This window comes from Rhodnius prolixus, unplaced genomic scaffold (assembly GCF_049639745.1).
Source record: "Rhodnius prolixus isolate KJV_2025 unplaced genomic scaffold, Rpr scaffold_14, whole genome shotgun sequence".
Lineage (NCBI taxonomy): Eukaryota > Metazoa > Arthropoda > Insecta > Hemiptera > Reduviidae > Rhodnius > Rhodnius prolixus.
In genome coordinates, this window is record NW_027411594.1 from 2556148 (window position 1) to 2575119 (window position 18972).

Genomic DNA, 18972 nt, shown 5'->3' on the forward strand with positions numbered 1-18972 from the left:
GTGAACTGATAATATCTTGTTTACCAGAGGTTAGGGATATTATCCAATCCAGAAAATAAAAACGAGAGGAAAATTAAATAATACACATAGTAATTTTTAACCAACATTCTTCCCTCACTAAAATAACATTCTGATATCGTACTAGACATTGAGGCTAATTTAATTTAACATCAGGTACATTTGATTCCTTGGGGAAATTATCTGTACAATTGACACAAAACAACTACATCCAGTGTTTGCGGAAAAAAAAAAACCTCCCCTTAAATTTAATTTATATAATGAGCGTATGGAAATTAATAATGCATTAAAATAATTATTAATTTCCTACTACTATAATTGTGTATTCAATTCAGACAAGATTAAGTAGCTAGTTAAACATGAATCTGTTTTCTGCTTTCTATACTTAGACTAAAATCTAAAAATGGGACTTAAGTAAGATTAGTATAGATATCGTTGGGGTTGGCCAAGCTTTCACTATTTAAGAATATCCTCCATTACTGTCAATTTAATTAAACTTAGGTTTAGCTCAGAGTAATTATTCTCAAACAGGTGCCTTTGTTGCCATCGAAACCTGCGTTAGGCTGTGTTCATAACTATATATGTATTCGAGAGTGACCTATTTTGGGTTACAGAATAACCCTAACATTAATGCCTGATAATGCTCTGAACATGACATTCATTGAAAACTGACATTTCGTTTAACCTATTATTAACTCTAACGCTTACAATTTCTTTTATCAATTATTTTTTTACTCTGTAACTACCAGTCAAATTAAATAGTAAAACTGACGTACGACAAGTTAATGGGTGGTACTTAAATTTTGTACAATTGTTTTGATTAATTTAATGCATGAAAGAATAACCTTGTTAAATCTTCTGTTGCTGATTTGATTGTATTTTTTTTTTTTTTTTAGTACAGTTCTACTTCTAATACTCACAATCTAAATGCACATCACATTCACATCTTAATTATTTCCTTTTATTACTGATGGTTTTAAATGACGCTTATCCACTTGGCCCAATGATGCTTGTTATAATAAACGATTGAAACACTCACACGATATTTACCATTTACCGTAGTTAACTTCATTAACTTTTCTTGATACGTAGAATATTTACTAAAAGATAGTTGATTTTAATATTGTATCACACATATGTTCACAATAAAAAAAAAGTGACTGTCCAAAGAGGGAGGTCACCTCCTCTTCCTGATAGTCTGCACAGGGCTCCCAGAGATTGTCACTAATTTTTTTATGCTTATTGTCAACTCCGGGTTCCGAATGCCAAAGGCCTTTTGACACAAACTAGTGACTACACTGCACTTTTAAAGGATATAATTGATGTTTCCTCTCCTTCTGTCAATGTCTTTACAGAGATTGCATCCATCTACGACAGAATACTCTGTGAAGATATTTTCTGACATATTGCGCACTATAAAAAGGCAAAAGTCAAGATGCCAACGTGGTTACACGGCCTTATCCCATTCAAACCAGTTATCGGTGGAACCACTTGGAGATGAACCAGCAGAGGCAAGTGGGATGAACTTGGCCTGACTCTATCTCTCCAGCTTAGAAGCTCAAAGAATCGTAACAGAATCAGTGTTTGACCATCAGGTATCGCTAATGGGCCGAGTGTATGAACTTGTCCATTTGCAGGATGCACTACAACCTCCCACATCGGCCCAAAATTTGGTAGCAAGCTTTACAGCAATAATAGTCTGAGCTACCTTTCCGGGACAACAACAAATTCATGGAAATAAATGGAGAAATTAGTGCATGAAGAGAGTATCTATTTTTTGCCATTAAGAGATACACAATAACACTGAAACGACACTAAACAGGGCAGCTGAATTTCTTTGAAATAAAAATACCCGGTTTAAATAAAGTATCCTATAAAATGTTACGATCTACACATTCCTTCAGCGTTCAAAACATTTAAAGCACTTCAAAGAGAGTTACTTTGTATTAAATTTCCCGCTTAAGGAGGAAAGCATGCTAGAGAGAGATATGAAAGTGTAACAGCTATTTAATCATTGTAACCTCTACAATAATGAGACACAAACATGTGACTGAGATAGATATTAATTTAAAGCACTGGGATTTGAGGTTATCAATGCGGTTCAATAAAGCTTTTCTGGATGAATATCACATCGCTGGAGAAACCAGATATCACCACTCCAACAACACCAATTGGCCATATTTCCTCTTGACTTTGCACTTGATGTCAACATTTTTGGCAGATTAGTAACTGGACAAAGGATTGTATTGGACATTGGATCGATTCTGGTAATTTTACTATTGTTTTCAACGAATAGGAATTTGCACTGCATGATTACTCTATCAACATCTTTATCTATATTTTAGATAAAAAAAAAAGTCTTATGTAAACAAATCACAAACTATGATCGCAATGCTTAAGGTTCTAACTCATAATTTTTTAATACTCAGAATATTTACGTAATATTTTATTTATTCTTATATTATGCAGTTTTTGAAACCGTAATTACGCAAATTATACTTCAGACAGAGGGAAGTGTATCCTAAAAACCATCCTAAGGAACTTTCTTTAAACTCAATTTTAGCATTTAAATCCTCCTTAATGGCCCATAAATGGTAGGACCGTACATTACGCCATAATGGCACATTAGTGGATATCGCATACCCACTACTTCCTTCGCAAGTCCCCTTAATGGAAATTTCTAGCAAAAAGTGTTTAAAATGAATATTTTAGGCTCAGATCAGTACATCAACTGACCCCGGAAACCACATACTCGACTAAAACGAACTGTGTTAAATAAGGGATATTATCAAAAAACTACTAGAAAGATCCGAAATTGGCATTACCAAAACAAAAGACAGCAGTATAGCTCACTAGGAGAGCCTCTTTATGGACGTATGGAATAGAATTATACGGGACAGTCAAACATTAAAATTCCATTCCCAACTATTTGTTACAGGAATCCTTTAGTCCAATCCAATTAAACCTCCAATGTTCCTACTAAACAGCCACGACGTATGAAGTACCGGTGACCTCGCGACCATCATCACAATCGTTGCAAAGAGATAATACGTATGATGATAGTACAAGGTTTAAAGAGAACAGTTTGCGCCCTTTTTTCATAGTGTGAAATAAAAAATACCTTCCCAGAGGAGAGTTATCACTAACGTTGAGATTAGAAAAAAATATTTTGAACTTCTTATCACTTTTCGAACCCACAGATAAGCTAGCTAGAGATTATTTTATGAAAATCACTTTTTCAGACTTCAAACTCAGAGGACCTCAGGTGAAAACTCGCTATTTCCTTTCCTTCAAATTAATAAATTAGAAATGGTATATGCCATAATTTGTTTATAAAGGAATTTTTACTCAAAACAAAGAGTTGTACTAATTTTGTGCGTTATTTTATTATTATTATTATTATTTTTATTTTGAAATGGCTTCTCTAGTTATAGTTATATGGGCTCTCCCTTAGACCCAAGCCATCTACCTGCTTACTACCACACATGCGTACAGAACACCCTCTCACTGATTACTATACAAATATAAACACACTAACATTGTACAATGAAAAGTCATAATGGACTTTTCAAGATTGGGTTGGGATTGAGCGTCGCTTTATTACACTTTTTCATTCTCTATCTCTGTCTATAAATCAACCTTTTCTGTGAAAACGAGTTTGTTTACGATTACACGGTGTAATGGGGATTACTGTTGGCCACCAACACATCAATCATGGCCGATAAAACCTCATCAATACTGCTTTCAAAATAACTACTCATATATATACACATAGCTGACCTAGATAATCCTTGGATTTGGGCTTTAAATAAAACCAAACCTTTGCTTATCAATTTTAGCTTGGCTATGAGCGCCAAAAAGGGAACTTTTCGAATTACTGCTCCATTAAAGGCTTATCAGAGTCAAATTCTTTACATATAAAGTACTTTATCTAAAAATATTAAATATGTCAAAACCTTCATAGACTTATCAACTCTGAAGAAAATCAGTGAAGCCAAGTATGGAATTAGGTTTTTATTATGATTTTTTTAAATGATGACTCGAAGGATTCTTTTTAAACATGACTGGCTGACACACAAACACTTCCGTTTCCAAGGACTCAAAAACTTAAATTACCTGTGAATATTTAAAATAAAATATTTAATTAATTGCCATACTTCCTTGTACAAGAAGTAAGAGAAAGACAGAAAGAGGGAGAGAGAAGGAGATAAAAAAATGGATGATTCAGAGCGTTTTTCCCAACTGTAATTGTGTGTAACTATGCAGTTGCATTCAATACTTATTCTCATTACTGTAAGAGCAAGGTGTGGTGATCAAGAGACTTTCATTCATTAATTGAATAATTAATTATTATGCAAAAATTATTAGAGATTATAAATGTAAAGAATAAATTAAAATATATTAGACTTGATTTATCAACTGGGAGCTACCAATATTACTCCTTAGTCTGCATGGTTTTACTTGGTGTTTTCCATCGTGATGACTCATTCATTAAAACGTGCCACTGATTGAAGGCTTTGATGATAAGCAATAGGCAACTATCCGAGTTTTTCCCACACCTTTTCAGGGGTCTAAATTGTCACCAGTCAACAAGCTGTACTGAGAAACCGATGATTGCCCTTCTTGGTGCAATATTATTTTCTGGTTTTTGAATTGGACTGACCACACAATCAACAGATATACAGAGCAATCTATAAAAATCACTTTTTTCGGACTTCAAACCGGATATAAATTTTTACTCGATCGCCATACTTTCTCGAATCTAATACTTAGTAAGAGAAAGTAAAATGGACCTTTAAGATTAGAGTAATTTAACAAATTTTATCGCTTGATTGACAATATCCCCTGTATATGTACAAAAAAAATGTAATAAAGGAGCAGAAGATGATAATTTTGTACTCAAATTTCAGTTATAAAAATGTAAATGTGTGAACAAATTTCTTTCTATGCATCTATAACTTTACAAAAAAAAAAATTAAGAAATTGAAAGTGATAGATTGCCAAAATGTTTGTAATTTAGGAACGTTTTCAAAATTGCTATCTCATTAATGTTTGTTATTTAGGAACGTTTCCAAAATTGCTATCTCATTGTGCACTATAACTCATTGATATACACCACTCAACATGTACGAATACCATGAAACTAATAATAGTTGTAGAATGAATTCTGTTCTAAAGGTGGGGATGATGACCTTGATACTGAAGCTGGTTGGACATGCACGCATATTTCTACTTAAAGAGAGACCAAACGACGTTATATAGTAGAAGCACAGCGGTCATTGTGAACCATCAGACATCATGGAACACTGGAATGGTAAAGTTGCCGTGATTACGGGCGTTAGTTCTGGTATTGGTGAATCGTTGGCCAAAAAGTTAGCCGGTTATGGGATGAAGGTTGCTGGTCTGGCTAGAAGATTGGAACGTCTGCAGGTAAATTTTGATTCTGTTAATAATTTTATAATCTTAGCCAGTTTATCTGTCCTACGGTGAATGGTTCAGCATTCTGCGTTTCTTCCTTAAAATTAATCACAAGTATGTCGAAAGACTTTTTTTCTTTTTTTTAAAGTCATTAAAAGAGCCGGATTAGTGCTTACCCAGGATAACATGATTTTATGCATTCCTTGTAGAATGGGTTGTAATGTTTTATTTTCCATGGTTCTGGAATAAATTTCTTTTTTTTAATTTTCCTACTACTGACATGAAAATGTTAGCTGAAAGAACATGAACCTGTACAGAAATAAAGACCCAAGTGTTTAGATAGTTTTGTTAATAGGGAAGTCCAGATAGGGAATTGTGGGACCACGGATACAGTCCATGCAGTCTATCTGGGAAATGATGCGAATAGTTGGAAGACATGGGGCAGAGCTAAGCAAAAAAATGTTAACCTTGGAATGGAGCATTGAGTCAAGACTTATTTTGGATGTTAATTGCATTTTTACTTAATTTTCTTAGGAAGTTATACAGGTCAAGTTTAATCTTAGTGTTCTCGTTGTTCAAAATCTTTGATACTGGACTCGATCTTTTTATACTCCATTCATTAGTTTTTAATTTTCTGTTATTTAATTATTTTTTTTCTTCGATTAAAACAATTATTGGTTTTACGAAGAAAAAGTGCCGATATTTTTTTTTGAAAACATCGTTTCGGAAGAGGAACGTGATGATACTGTACACTGACGATGTTTCCATGAGAAAAACAACCCTAACCTACCCCTTGTTCTAGTAGTGAGTGCCCTTAAACGAATTTTCCAGGAAAAATGTTTTTGTTGCTCCAAAAATGGAGTGTAATGATGTGTGTACAAAGTTTAATGGTAAGCCAAAAAAAGTAGTAAAGCTAATACTTCCCGGTGGAGAGATTTAGGTCGCTGAAGTGCGCAGTAAGATCCCCCAGGTACGAGAACCAGACGAAATATAAAATTTTAACTTCCTGAAAATTCCTGGTATAAGAGACTTTTCCAACTCTCATATTTTGATTCAAAGAACTTCAAAACGGATATCCCCCCCAGATAACGCGAATTTCAAAATTTTGACATCTAGTGAGAAAAAGTAAAATAAAAAACAAAAAAAAAGACAAAATAGATATTTTAAAGTAATTTGACAGTATCTTTAGTATCAGTTTAAGAATTTCGTGAGTCATTTAAGCAGTATGAATACTTACTTTCACATCCACTTGCCGACAGTCTTTTATGCTCTCAGAGAGAGAGAGAAGAGAGAGAGAGAGAGAGAGAGAGAGAGAGAATCCAATGTCTTAAAAGAGAAACCTAAAGACCTCAAAACATGTATATTTCTAATAAAAATTGAAAGCCAAAGCTAGAGACCAAAGTTCTCTCTTTTATGGCAAATAAAAGAAAGCAATGTAACTAAAAATCTTATAATATGAAGTTCACTGTTTTTATGTGATAGTTTATTATCTTTGATTAAGGCTGAGCCGAAATTCTTTGAATTGCCCTTTGAACGAACAAGATATTATTGTGATTATTTTATTCTTTCCCCTATTTGTTGAAATATTTTCAATTTTTATTTTTAATTTGGTTTTTTGACTAAAAATGTTTAATTAATATTATTTATTAATTGCTCTAGAAAAGTACAAGATCGGATAACAGATAATATTATCTTTTTTTAAATAACTATTATTAAACTAAGGATTCAAGATTGGCGAGCAATTGGTCAAATAAAAACTACAACTCGTCTTTTAGCCATCTGTCCCATCACTTTATTGTCATTACCAAAATTCCCGTTTAAGTCCCGCTATATCTGTTTATATATACCTGTTCTAAGTTGTTTGTATTTTGGTATTTGTAATATCCAGGCGCTGAAGAAGACAATATATTTGTCGAAATGTTGGCAAAGAGAGGAGTTGTTTGTTTTTTAATTTGGACCGATTCCTCGCAAATCTTGAATCCTTAGTTTAATAATTTATGGTCACGAAACCTATATATTCACTATTATTAAAACCAATTTCTCTAGTTTTAATTTCAACAGATTTTAATTTTAGTTTGATTCTTAAATTATTTAATTAACTGGAAATGATTATTTAAAGTTTGGCTTAGAAATACAAAGCATTTCACATAACTCTTAATAAACTTTAATGATGTATCAACCCGAATTATGAAAAAAAAAATTACTAAATAAACGACTTTTTGGATTCATGTTTATTTTGTTCAAGAGATGGGCTATTAAACTTAATGAAACCAAGTCTCAAAATATCACCTTTACTCTTCGTCGCATTACTCTTCCTCCAGTCATCTATAACCTAACACCTCTACCAGTAGTAAACGTTGCCCGCTACCTTGGGCTTTACTTAGACCGAAGACTTTCTTGGAACCCCCACACTAGACTTAAAAGAACAGAACTGAACAGACGCTATCGACTACTTAAAAGACTCTTAGACAACAGATCAAAACTCTCTCTGGACCACAAAAGACTAATTTATACAGCTATTTTAAAACCCATCTGGGCGTATGGAATAGAGCTGTGGGGTTCAACCAAACGCTCCAATCTTCAAAGGATTCAATCTCTACAATCTAAAATTCTTCGAACTATTGTAAACGCTCCTTTTTATGTCTCCAACTTGACTATACACACTGACCTTAACATTCCTTTTGTCACACAAGTCGCTAAAACAAGATACCGAAAACTCCACTTCAGCCTGCAATCTCATATAAATCCTCTAGCTAAAAATCTTTCTTATAGAACTCTTCCTGACAACCCGACAAGACGCCTTAAGAGACAGTGGCCTCGTGATCTCCTCTCAAGTGAAGAGAGCGACTAATAGCCTGTTTTGGAGTGTTACCACTGGGTAACTTCTCCACTCGTATTCTTCTGTTATTTGTTGTTACCCTGTTATCATTGTTACTTATAGCGCTAACGCGCTGATTGTAGCAAAAATAAACGCAAAAAAAAAAAAAATGTTAATTTTATTGCCGATTTTATGAGCAATTTGTTTCAGAATTCCCACTTTAAGCCTATAGGTTATTTTTTTACGATTGAAGTATAAAATAGTTGGACTTTAAAAAAGCTTTTTTCAAAAAGTATGCTAATTTTTAGTTTGTTTGCTCTTTGGTCATGGACAAGAAATAGGGACTTTCTTTTTTTTTTATAAAGTCCTCTTTAAATTAAAACTTTCAATAATTAACTTTGAATGCATGTGCAAATCTAAAAGTTTGAAACTTAAAACGGGAGTCATGAAAAAGTTTTTGGGGAACCACTTAATCTGTTCATTGACTTCTCCAATTAATTAATTACATGAACTTCGCCCAATACAATAGGTTTTTCTATTTAAAGAGTTTTAATTTCTGGTAGAAATAATTATAAATTAGATAAATCTGGTAGAAATTATTTATAGTAAGATGTTTGCACGTTTGGTAGAGTTATTTTATAAGCTACTTAAATTTATTTAAAAAAACGAAAGTATAAACTGGAAATAAGGGGCATAATTTTAAATTACAAAATAACAGCCTATAAGTTATACTATTTATAAATATTTCATCAGCCTCTGGTAGTAACACTGACGCCGCTGTGATGGAAAATAATTTAAATTTATTTTGTCGTAATTTTACTCTATTAATAAAAAGAAGGTATCAAGATTAATCGTTCAAGATTTTCAATTTTGGGTATGCATCGCTTTTGAGGTTCCCTGTGAGTTTTCAAATTTTGCAGAGCGTGCAGGTTCAAAATTAAGTACATTAAAGTAAACAAAATTAAAATAGCAAGGGAGAAACATCTTAAATTGTGGTACACGGACGGGTCCAAGATGGATGACGGAGTGGGAGCCGGCGTGTACGGGGCTCATCCGAGATGTAATATCTCGGTGAGCCTGGGAAGGCTAGCTACGGTCTTTCAGGCGGAGCTAGTCGCGATTATTATCTGCGCCACCGAAATAAGAAGACGGGGAGTGCATAACTCCAGAGTCCTCATTTATTCGGATAGCCAGGCTGCTCTGCGGGCAATTGACTCGTGGGAGATCAGCTCAAGGCTGGTGTGGGACTGCCTAGGTGCACTGAAGGAAATTAGTAGCCATAATAAGGTCTTCCTGGTTTGGGTACCTGGGCCTTTCGGGTTACAGAGGCAATGAGGCGGCGGACCGCCTGGCCCGGGAGGGTTCAATGAGAGCGCTTATCGGGCCGGAGCCGTTCTGCGATGTCTCAAGATGCCTCAGGAGTGCATCCATTAAGCTATGGATGCAGGACCGATCAAGGGAATGGTGGGTCAAAACTCCAGGCCAGAGACAGGCGAAAAAGTTTATCCATAGCTACTCGCCTAAGCTAACTGCAGAATTACTCCAACTAGGCCGGGTGGCCATAAGGATAGCAGTTGGCATTCTCACTGGCCATTGTAGATTAAATAAGCACATGCATCGCATGGGCCTGGCAACGGATAGCCTGTGTAGGTTTTGTCAGGAAGAAGAGGAGACGGCACTGCATGTGGTATGTCAGTGCGAGGGGCTGGTCTGGCTAAGGTACCGCCTCTTTGGCAAAGAGAAGCTGGTGCCAACAAGCCTCAGCCAGGGCCCTCTCTCGGACCTATTAAGGCTTTTAAGGCAAGCAGGACTCGAGAGGGTGCTCTAATTGACCACCTGGGAGCCCCCCCCCCAATTCCACAGTTCGGTTAAGGACAGGATAGGGGGAGGGTCTCCAACTAGGGGGGGTGCCACAATAGATCCTTGGGGTGTCGCGGTGGCGTAGGCTGAATAGCCAATTCCCCCGGTAGAATCTATCTATCTAACATCTTAAATTACAATAAACAAATAAATACTTATTATTAACACAACTCTAAGATGCAGAAATATGATCTTTTCACACGATATATTATTACCTGCAAGATAATTATTTCTTAGTTTATTTTTATGGCGCAACCATGTCTGCGGTCTGTGGGTTGTCAAGATATAACCTTCACATTGCTCCACCTTCGTAGAAGCAGTATTAAGAGAGAGAGTCACAGCCCTTTTCAACGGTCATTGATTTGTACGGGAATAAGAGTCTTTTTTTTCTTTCTTTTTTTGCTTTTTTTGGCATTGGCTTCCGCCATACAGCCAGCATCGTCTAGGTGCTTATCACTAGAATATCACTCACTCTCCATTCTTACCTACAAATACATTCGCTTCACACATTCATCATTCTACTATATACCGCTATTTACATAAACTACTGCTAATGGATGTGCCAGAAAATCTTTTGATGAGTTTGTACAGGAAGTGGATTAGTGTGAGTGTGTGTGTGGACCCCTCAATGTACGTAAAAAAAAAAAAAAAATGGTCTTAAGGCTATGGATTACAGAATAACCCAGCCGGGAAAAGTGGATTAAACAATTCTTCAGGAAGCTTGGCATCCCTTTGGGAATCCCTCTGGTTACAAGAACAGTACTTTATTACTGAATCCCCAGAATACTAAATCCAAGTAAAGAACTCAGATATGTGCAACTAACCAGACATATAAAGAGATATAACCTTCTCTTGGGAGGAAACAGGTGATGTTTAAGTTCCAGGGTGTGTTTTTCCACTAAAATTATGAAACGCGCAGCATTTAATAACACATGTGTAAATAAATAAATAATAATAATAATAATAATGGTGCTTCATTTCATTATAAAATAATAGATACAAAAGTATTGTATTTCTTTACATTCTACGGCATGGTAAAACCATCTGCCGTAAATAACAAAAAGGAAAAAAAAAGCAGAATAAAATTGTTCAATCCGTCAAATATTGAGTGAAAATATGTATAAAAGCGGCAGTACCCGTAATTTTTTCTTTTCAAAGATTTTCTTTGAAATGATTTATTGAAAGCAATAAATCGTTCCCTTTAATAACAGAGTGCTATCCCTCCAGAAATGAAAATATTCAACAGCAACGGGGCGCGTCAGTCCTGAGTGAAATATACATATATTTGGGCGACACATTCCAGTGCACAACTATTGTATATGTAGCGGATGTCGGGTCTATTACTTACATACTATAGGGAAATTTAATAACAGACACTTTTAATATGGTAGGTTTATACATACATATGTTAAACATATTTTAAATGTATTTTAAAGTCGTTTCCTTTTTAAGTTCCCCTACTGACTTCAAGAGGAAACGAACAATTATATTAGAGTTTTTTTTTTTTTTTTTTTTAAAGCAACGCAAAAATGTTTTTTGTAATCAAGTTTCCGGTAGCTATTCTGCAAGTCTCGGCTTATGAGCTATACAAATCAGAATAAGCTATGCTTCACTGAAGCTTATAAAATGAAATAGTACCTGGAGCGGTCAAAACAGTCATTTATTGTGCAGGCTTTTTAAGGATAGCCTGATCCAGGGGATACTGGGACCCGCTTTTAGGCGATCGGTAACAAAATCACACGATAAAAAGTCAAATTTCGCGTAATTTTGGCAAAAAGTTAAAAAAAAAAACAACAAAATTTTGATTTTTCAAGGAATTAATGCATTTCAATTGTGCTTTTTCAAGATAACAGAAATATATAGAAAAAATAATCATTTTATTTGTTAAAGTTTTAAAGAATTAAAGTTTTAAGCTTTACCAAACTTTACTTTTCTTCTTTTTCAGTCCTCTTTAATTTTTTATTTACCGATTGGTAAGTTTGTCCAAGAAGCTTTCTAATCAGCTTTCCCTAACTTAACTTTAAAAGCAATGGCTTTTCTAACTGGAAAAGAACTTTCCATGATCATTTTTATTTCTTCTCAGGCGCTTTGGAGAGTCAAGGCTAACTTTCGAATTAACCAGACATCGGGGGTGAAGTACTCTCTCTCTGCAAGGTGGGAGCACTCCACACATCTCTCTTTCCATACATTCTGAGCTTTGTGAGTTTCCTTAGTAACTTGAAATCTTACCAGGAAACTTATTTCTTAATCCCAGCAGTTTGTAATATACTTCTACAGGCCTCCTACAGTGAATTGGTTGAGTGTTAAAAAGTGTCAGTATAGGTGATGTTCATGTTGTTAGGCTGGGATACCCTTCGGGGACGCCAAGATTCCTGTAGAAGTAGCTAGTTCACTTCCCTCTACGGGAAGTTGTTAGTAGCAGTAAGAAAAAAAAATAAAATAAAGAATACCCAATTTTTGGGCAGGCGATTTAATCAGCAAAATAATATTGACTCAAAATTTTACAAAACACTCATCAGAGGTAGATGCCACAGCTGGGATAAATCTGAAAACAATAACCTTAGCGTAGTTGCGTTTTTTAATAATTTACAATATTATATTGCGCAACTAAAAAGAAAGAAAGAAAAAAGAATTAATTCTTCTTGAATGATCTTTGAAGCTTTGGTAATAATGCAGCCAGACCCTGTAGTTGACAGCTAAGTTTTACTTCCCTGTAGGTTACAATGGGGAAACAGGATGCTGTGAAGCTTAGAACTTTAGTAATAAAGGAAGTAAAAAAAAATCTTCCTGCTTCTTCCCTAAACTTCAGATTGACAGAATTTTTCAAATAGAACTTTTCACAGTTAATTTAATTTTTCATAATATAAAGTTGACGGTAGAATTACAAAACTTGTATCAAAATTATTTATAAAGGGGGGAGTCTTTAATCTCATTGCTACCTCATGGAGCTAACGTCCAATTAAAATTTGGCAGTTTAGAATTGAGCTTAACGTGAAAATCGTCTGAAGTAAATTGGTCATGGAAGGAAAAACAAAAAACAGACAAACAAAGTTTGAAGTATAATGGCATCCCTGTAGGCCTTAAATGGTTTTGGTGAGTGTTGAAGGTAGCTAGTGTTGTGGTTTGTTTGTGATACTCAGTCAGCTGTGAAATCATTAAACGTAATAATCGTATTGACAGGAATCATGATGTAACGGCTGTATGAAACTTATCTACTCAAGTTATGAACTCAATTGTTACGAGCAAAGGACTCAGAACGTACGGAGATTCTGGAACGAACAGTCTCTTCACAATTATCCAGGACGGAGGCGGAAACAAATGTCTAACTATTAATAGTTTCTCTAACAAATAAAAATTAGCTCCTTACAATTCTAGATTCGAACTTACACTGGCAGATTTACAATTTCATAACCTCTACCTGCCCCAGGAAAATTACTTAGAATAGGTAATTAAAACTTTTAAATTTTTCAGAAACTTGAAAAAGAATGTTCATCCGGTCCAGGTCTGCTGAAAGGAATACAGTGTGATGTAACTAAGGAAGATGAAATGAAGGCAGCTTTTAAATGGGTGGAAGAGAATTGGGGTCCAGTACATGTGATCATAAACAATGCAGCAGTTCTCATACAATCTGCATTTACAAGTAAAAAAAGAAATTATTTATAAACTTATATGTAATTAGTTATTACTGTGCTTGAATAAGTATCAGGGTCAAGTGTTAATAAGTATCTTTAATGAGATCTTGTCAAATTTTCAAAATTTTGAGCCGTCAGCTTGAAAAGAAATTGTCTTTAGAAAGTGAAGAAAAAGCGAATTTAAAGAATCTCTCTTTCGTGTTTTGCGATTGATTGTGAGCCAAATCGATAAATCATTGAGAGATGCATTTTTCAAAGTAAATTCGATTAAGGGCACTTATTGGGTGAGAGCTATCTTCTGAAATATTTGTAAGTATAATGTACAAGGTTTTACCTCTTATATTTTATTAAGTATTGTGCTGAAGTTTAGAGCTAAAAGAAAATTCCTCAGCCGAAAGTACAACTTCTCTGAGATTTTCTCGAAGAATATGGATTTTACAATTTCATTTTCAATACTACGAATTTCCATTACATATTCATAGAGCTATAACTTTAAAGTCAAAGTTCCTCACTTCAGCAAATCAATTTCGACTTAGCCGTTGAAAGAGAAGTGTACTGAGGGCACTACCATGATTAACGATGATTATATTGGTACGACTTCGGTTAGGGGGGGGGACCCATTTTTCTACGCAGAATGTTTGAACACAGCCTGGCGCAGAGAAAAGGTGTACGAGAGACTTTTCCCGGAGAGGAAAAGACCGCAGGGAAGGCCCAGATTAAATACTGTCTGTTGTAAACGGCGACCTGATGAAGATGAATGTGAGGCTTTGCCTGGAGAAAGGCGAGTGATCGAGACGCCCGAAATATTTTGTTGATGGAAGTCAAGAAAGATTCTTTTTAGGGCTAGTAGTGTCCACATAATAATAATAATTTTAAAGATGTGTAACTTTTATTTAGACACATTTATCTAGGAAAATAAATTTGATTGTCTACAATATAAAGAACATGTAAGTGTTATTTAATCCCTTTTGTAAAGAACTTTAATGTTATTTAAAATTTCTCTTTACAAAACTTTTGGCATTTCGTTTAACCAAGAAAAACGTTTTTGTTTTCAAAGAACTGAAACTTTATTTGTCTTCGAGTTATTGCAATTGATCAATTTTAATTTCTTAATTGTATTACCTTTATTTTTTTTTCAGACATTGATTTGTCGGTTGTAAAAAAAACGTTGGATACAAACGTACTGGGAACAGTGGCAGGAGTAAAACATGGTCTGGAATCGATGCGAAAGCACAATATCAACGGGCATGTGATCATCATAAACAGGTGGATAATGAAACAATGGTTTTATGTATGATTTATGGTATTTCTACCGGATATTATCTTCAAAGATTTATGCTATACTATTTTTTTTTTTTTTTTTCAAAGATTTTTCAGATATAAAATATTATTTACTACCACACTACTGATTATAACAAGACTCTGTAGAAAAACAGTAGTTGGATAAATATTCTAAAAGTTAAAATGGAATGCATTTCTACTTTGCTGCTTCATTGCAATAGATTTGTTTTTATAAAAAAAATGTAAAATATTTTTTAATAGTTCCTTTGTTTTAGAATATGTTTACTGTTTACAGTGCGGCAGGGCACGAGGTAGTACCTATGCCTGGGATATCAGCATACTGTGCTTCCAAACATGCCGTGAGAGTGTTAACCCAGTCACTCAAAAATGAGCTATCATTTTTGAATTCTAAAATAAGAGTAACTGTAAGTTTGAATGTTTAATTTATATGGTAATTAAGAGCAATTAAAAGAGTAATTTTTATTCATTTTTATGTTGTATATTCAGTTACGTGGAACAGGAATTAAATTACAGTATATTAGAAGGTAGTGTAATGAGACACCACGTTTTGAAAGTATAATTTTTATGTGGTTTCATTTACTTTGGTTTTATTATTTCTTGATCTAATTCATTTCCCAGCAACTAAATATGTAGTTTTTTTGAGGTTTCCATGTACTGTTTCCAATATCAGATTTCGGTCAATAGATATTGTAAAATATTATATCATGTATTTTTATCTTTTAAGTGCAAGCAAGTATTGCGAGAGTTTTAAATATCAGAAATGAAGACTTCACCAGAAAGTGCTGTAGACGGCTATAATATTCATCCTTGTCGTTGAGTTCATTCGATTAAAGAAATACTGTTTTGACAGTTAAGAATTTGCTTTAACTTCACGGACATCTCTCATATTTCCAGCTGGGCTCTGTGGTTTCACATAAAATAAAGCACTCTCTTACCGGATCCTTTTCGTGGAAGAATTTGTGTAGTACCCTCAATGAATTCTGCTTGGAATTTGAGGTCAGTTTCAAAATCACTGGACAGACAGTTGTGACTCATAATTTAGGGTCTTACCCAATAAGATTATTTATACGAATAGTTATTATTGCTCGGATTGGATATTTCCCAGCATTGAATCTCCAATCGCCTCTTTAACTAGATGTTTATTCAATAATGCGGATATTTTTAAGCAGATTAATTATCACACAATATTACCACTTATTCATATCTACCACTTAATTTGTAATTTTAATGCCTTAGTGAATATACTCGTAATTTAAGGCATCATTCAAATAAGCTTAACCGCTAATTAGCGTAATTAATGATTTAAGTCTAGATAAATTTGAAGCGAAGATACAAACTCATTTTAACAATTTTGTTAAAATTGAAAATTCCATTTAGGGGTTATAAAGGACGACGCAGCGATTAGAATTTTAATAAAAATTCTAGGTATAATATAAATGTTAACAAAGAATCATACAGTCTAGTAAGTTCATTCAATCTGTAGCAAGAATATTTTGTAGAGCATTGGCTAAAAATTTAAAATCTAAAAATAAAGAAAAATACAATTTTCTTTCGTTTTTCCAGAGTATAAGTCCTGGTTTGGTGGACACAGAGATGGCAGAACAATTTAAGGAGCATATCGTTAGCGATACACCAATCTTAAAACCGAGCGATGTTGTGGATTCTATAATATTTGCACTGTCAGCACCGCAACATGTCACTGTAAGTGTAAACGTGGCTGAATGGTTGCAGATCACCTCATTATTGTTGATTAAAAAATGTATAAAACATAATTTGTCTTAAATCCAAATTTGTTAAGATCAGGAATGTCATTCTTGTAAAATTTGTTAATTAAATTTTTAGTACAGATTCTAGGAAAATAATTAAAATCAGTTAGGACTATAAAATAATAAAACTGAGCTTAGATTTCTATGGAGAAATGAGTAAATATTAAAAAAACTTAATGCTTCTAAAGCCGTGATGGCGAACCTATGTCAGATGTGACAACGAACTCATTTTGGGTGACACGCATCCATAGAGAAAAAAAAATTATTATATAATTTTAAGTAATATTAGCGATTTGTAGAGTACTTTGAAGAAATTACAGTATTTATTGAGAATAAGGATCTGGTAAACTTTCCTCAGTTCAATGATCATGAAGTGGGTCATTTAATAAGTTTTTTTTTTTTCTAATATGGTTGAAAATGTCAAAACATAATGAATATTTCTATGTGTCACACGGCACCAGAGTTAACTTAGGGTTTTTTAAAATTTTGACTCACCGAGCTGAAAAGTTTCACCATCATTGCACTAAAGACTCCTTTTCTGAAAACCAACTTTCTGGAATTAGCTCATGATTTACAAATTAAAATTTATGAAAAGCCCTGCAGAAACAAACCTTCAAACAACAAACTACAAACCTCCTATCGCTGGGTCAACTTAGCCCTTCTCTTTCTAAGTTACCATTAATTCTATACATTAGTGTAAATTCTAGTTACTCATGCTTGCCCTTATCATTTACCCTCACATCACATCTGACCACTAATTTATCCTCCTTAAGCCCTTCGTTGCTTCTACACTTGAAATCAATGTTTTCAAAATTTTCCTCTTTAATTTTCTTTCACTGTACCAATTAAATGATTTAATTGTTGATTTAAATTTTCTTTTTTCAGATATCAGAACTAGTTATCCAACCTACAGGAGAATCCATAGCAAGAGCGGTTGCTGAATTTGTAAAACATTCCGTCTAACATCGTAATACGAAAAAACCTATGGACAATAAATTTTAAAATAATTCTATTATAATTACAGTAAATATTACCTTTTTCGTTATTGTAAGCATGTAATTACATTTATATGGCATGTTTCTTTGTATGCATTAATTTGATGATCGATTAAATACTAATTTAGTAAGGAAACTGAGCGTCTTCAGTTCGTCATAAAAAATAAAATACTTTATACTCTCGATTTTGAAAAACTTATTGTTATTTATTTAACCAGGAAATGATTCTCTTTCATAAAAAGTTTTCGCACAGCTGTTTAGTTAGGTGTCCCAATAATTGGATGGTTTTAATAATAAGAGTTTAGTATATTCTGTACTCAGGTTTATTGGGTGATGGGTCTTCAAAACTCGTCTCTCTCTCTCTCTCTCTCTCACTTTCTGTATTAGCCCATTCAGCCCCGAAATTGAGCCCCATTTAGTAGTACTAATTGATTCAGAGGTGTGACATGCGAGAGGAGGATGATCTGTGTGGGCAGGTTACACTCTGTTTACAATCAGCTGAAGGAAATTACCTTCAAAAAGGTTGCTGATAAAAAAAAAGAGCACACCCTAGTATCGTATAAAATAAACTAACGAGGCAATACATCCGTGGCGAAATATTGCTAAAAATGGGGAAAAATAAATGACCTACGAGTCCAACCAACTTGAGTTCAAAAATTGCAAACGAAAAGGTGAACTAATAAGCGATGCACATAGTATTATTAATACACTAATATTAATTTACGTAAGGAGGCTGATGAAAAGGGGATGAATGATCAAGGCCATAGGATTGCAAAAAAGGAATGTAAAAAGAGCCACGATTTAAAAAAAAAAAATTAAATACAGATAAAGTGTAATACATTGTGAACAGTGCACATACAATTACACAATAATATATAAGTTTTTTTCCCGAGTATTGATACTGTGTGTTCCGTTCTTACAAACACACACAAACAAAAAGTGTGAATGTTCACATCATTTCTTTTTATTTTTACAAATGATACGTAAATTTTATTTATTGTTGTATTATTAAAAACCAAACAATAATACAGTCGTAGGGAATTATTTTCTTTGCAGCTTTTTCAATCCACTAATTCAATTGTCACTTCTTTGTTTTCCTTTTCTCTGATATCCCCAATTTTTTTGCCAAGTTTTTTTTCTACTTTATCTCCCCATTCTTTCAA

General features: G+C 33.9%; 2 protein-coding genes across 24 annotated transcripts in view; one reads left to right on the forward strand and one right to left on the reverse strand.

Annotated features, from left to right (window-relative positions):
* LOC141451657 (uncharacterized) overlaps window positions 1–18972 on the reverse strand; it is a 618152-nt gene that overhangs the window by 34686 nt on the left and 564494 nt on the right. For 6 of the 23 annotated variants that reach the window (XM_074123125.1, XM_074123128.1, XM_074123126.1 and 3 more), the window contains exon 1: window positions 1069–1997. The exons of 15 other annotated variants lie outside the window; for them this stretch is intronic. In XM_074123125.1, coding sequence (XP_073979226.1) covers window positions 1069–1090 — 22 coding nt within the window. In that variant the 5' untranslated portion in view covers window positions 1091–1997. Of the gene's footprint in view, window positions 1–863; window positions 1028–1068; window positions 1998–6673; window positions 6717–18972 lie in introns of those variants that run through there. 2 more of the 23 variants (XM_074123141.1, XM_074123135.1) reach the window with 2 other exon arrangements.
* On the forward strand, window positions 5247–18004 carry LOC141451670 (farnesol dehydrogenase-like). The gene is made up of 6 exons (XM_074123170.1): window positions 5247–5448; window positions 13586–13754; window positions 14886–15012; window positions 15323–15452; window positions 16612–16749; window positions 17700–18004. Exons 1-6 carry the CDS (start codon window positions 5317–5319, stop codon window positions 17775–17777), a joined length of 774 nt encoding a protein of 257 aa, XP_073979271.1. The 5' UTR covers window positions 5247–5316; the 3' UTR covers window positions 17778–18004.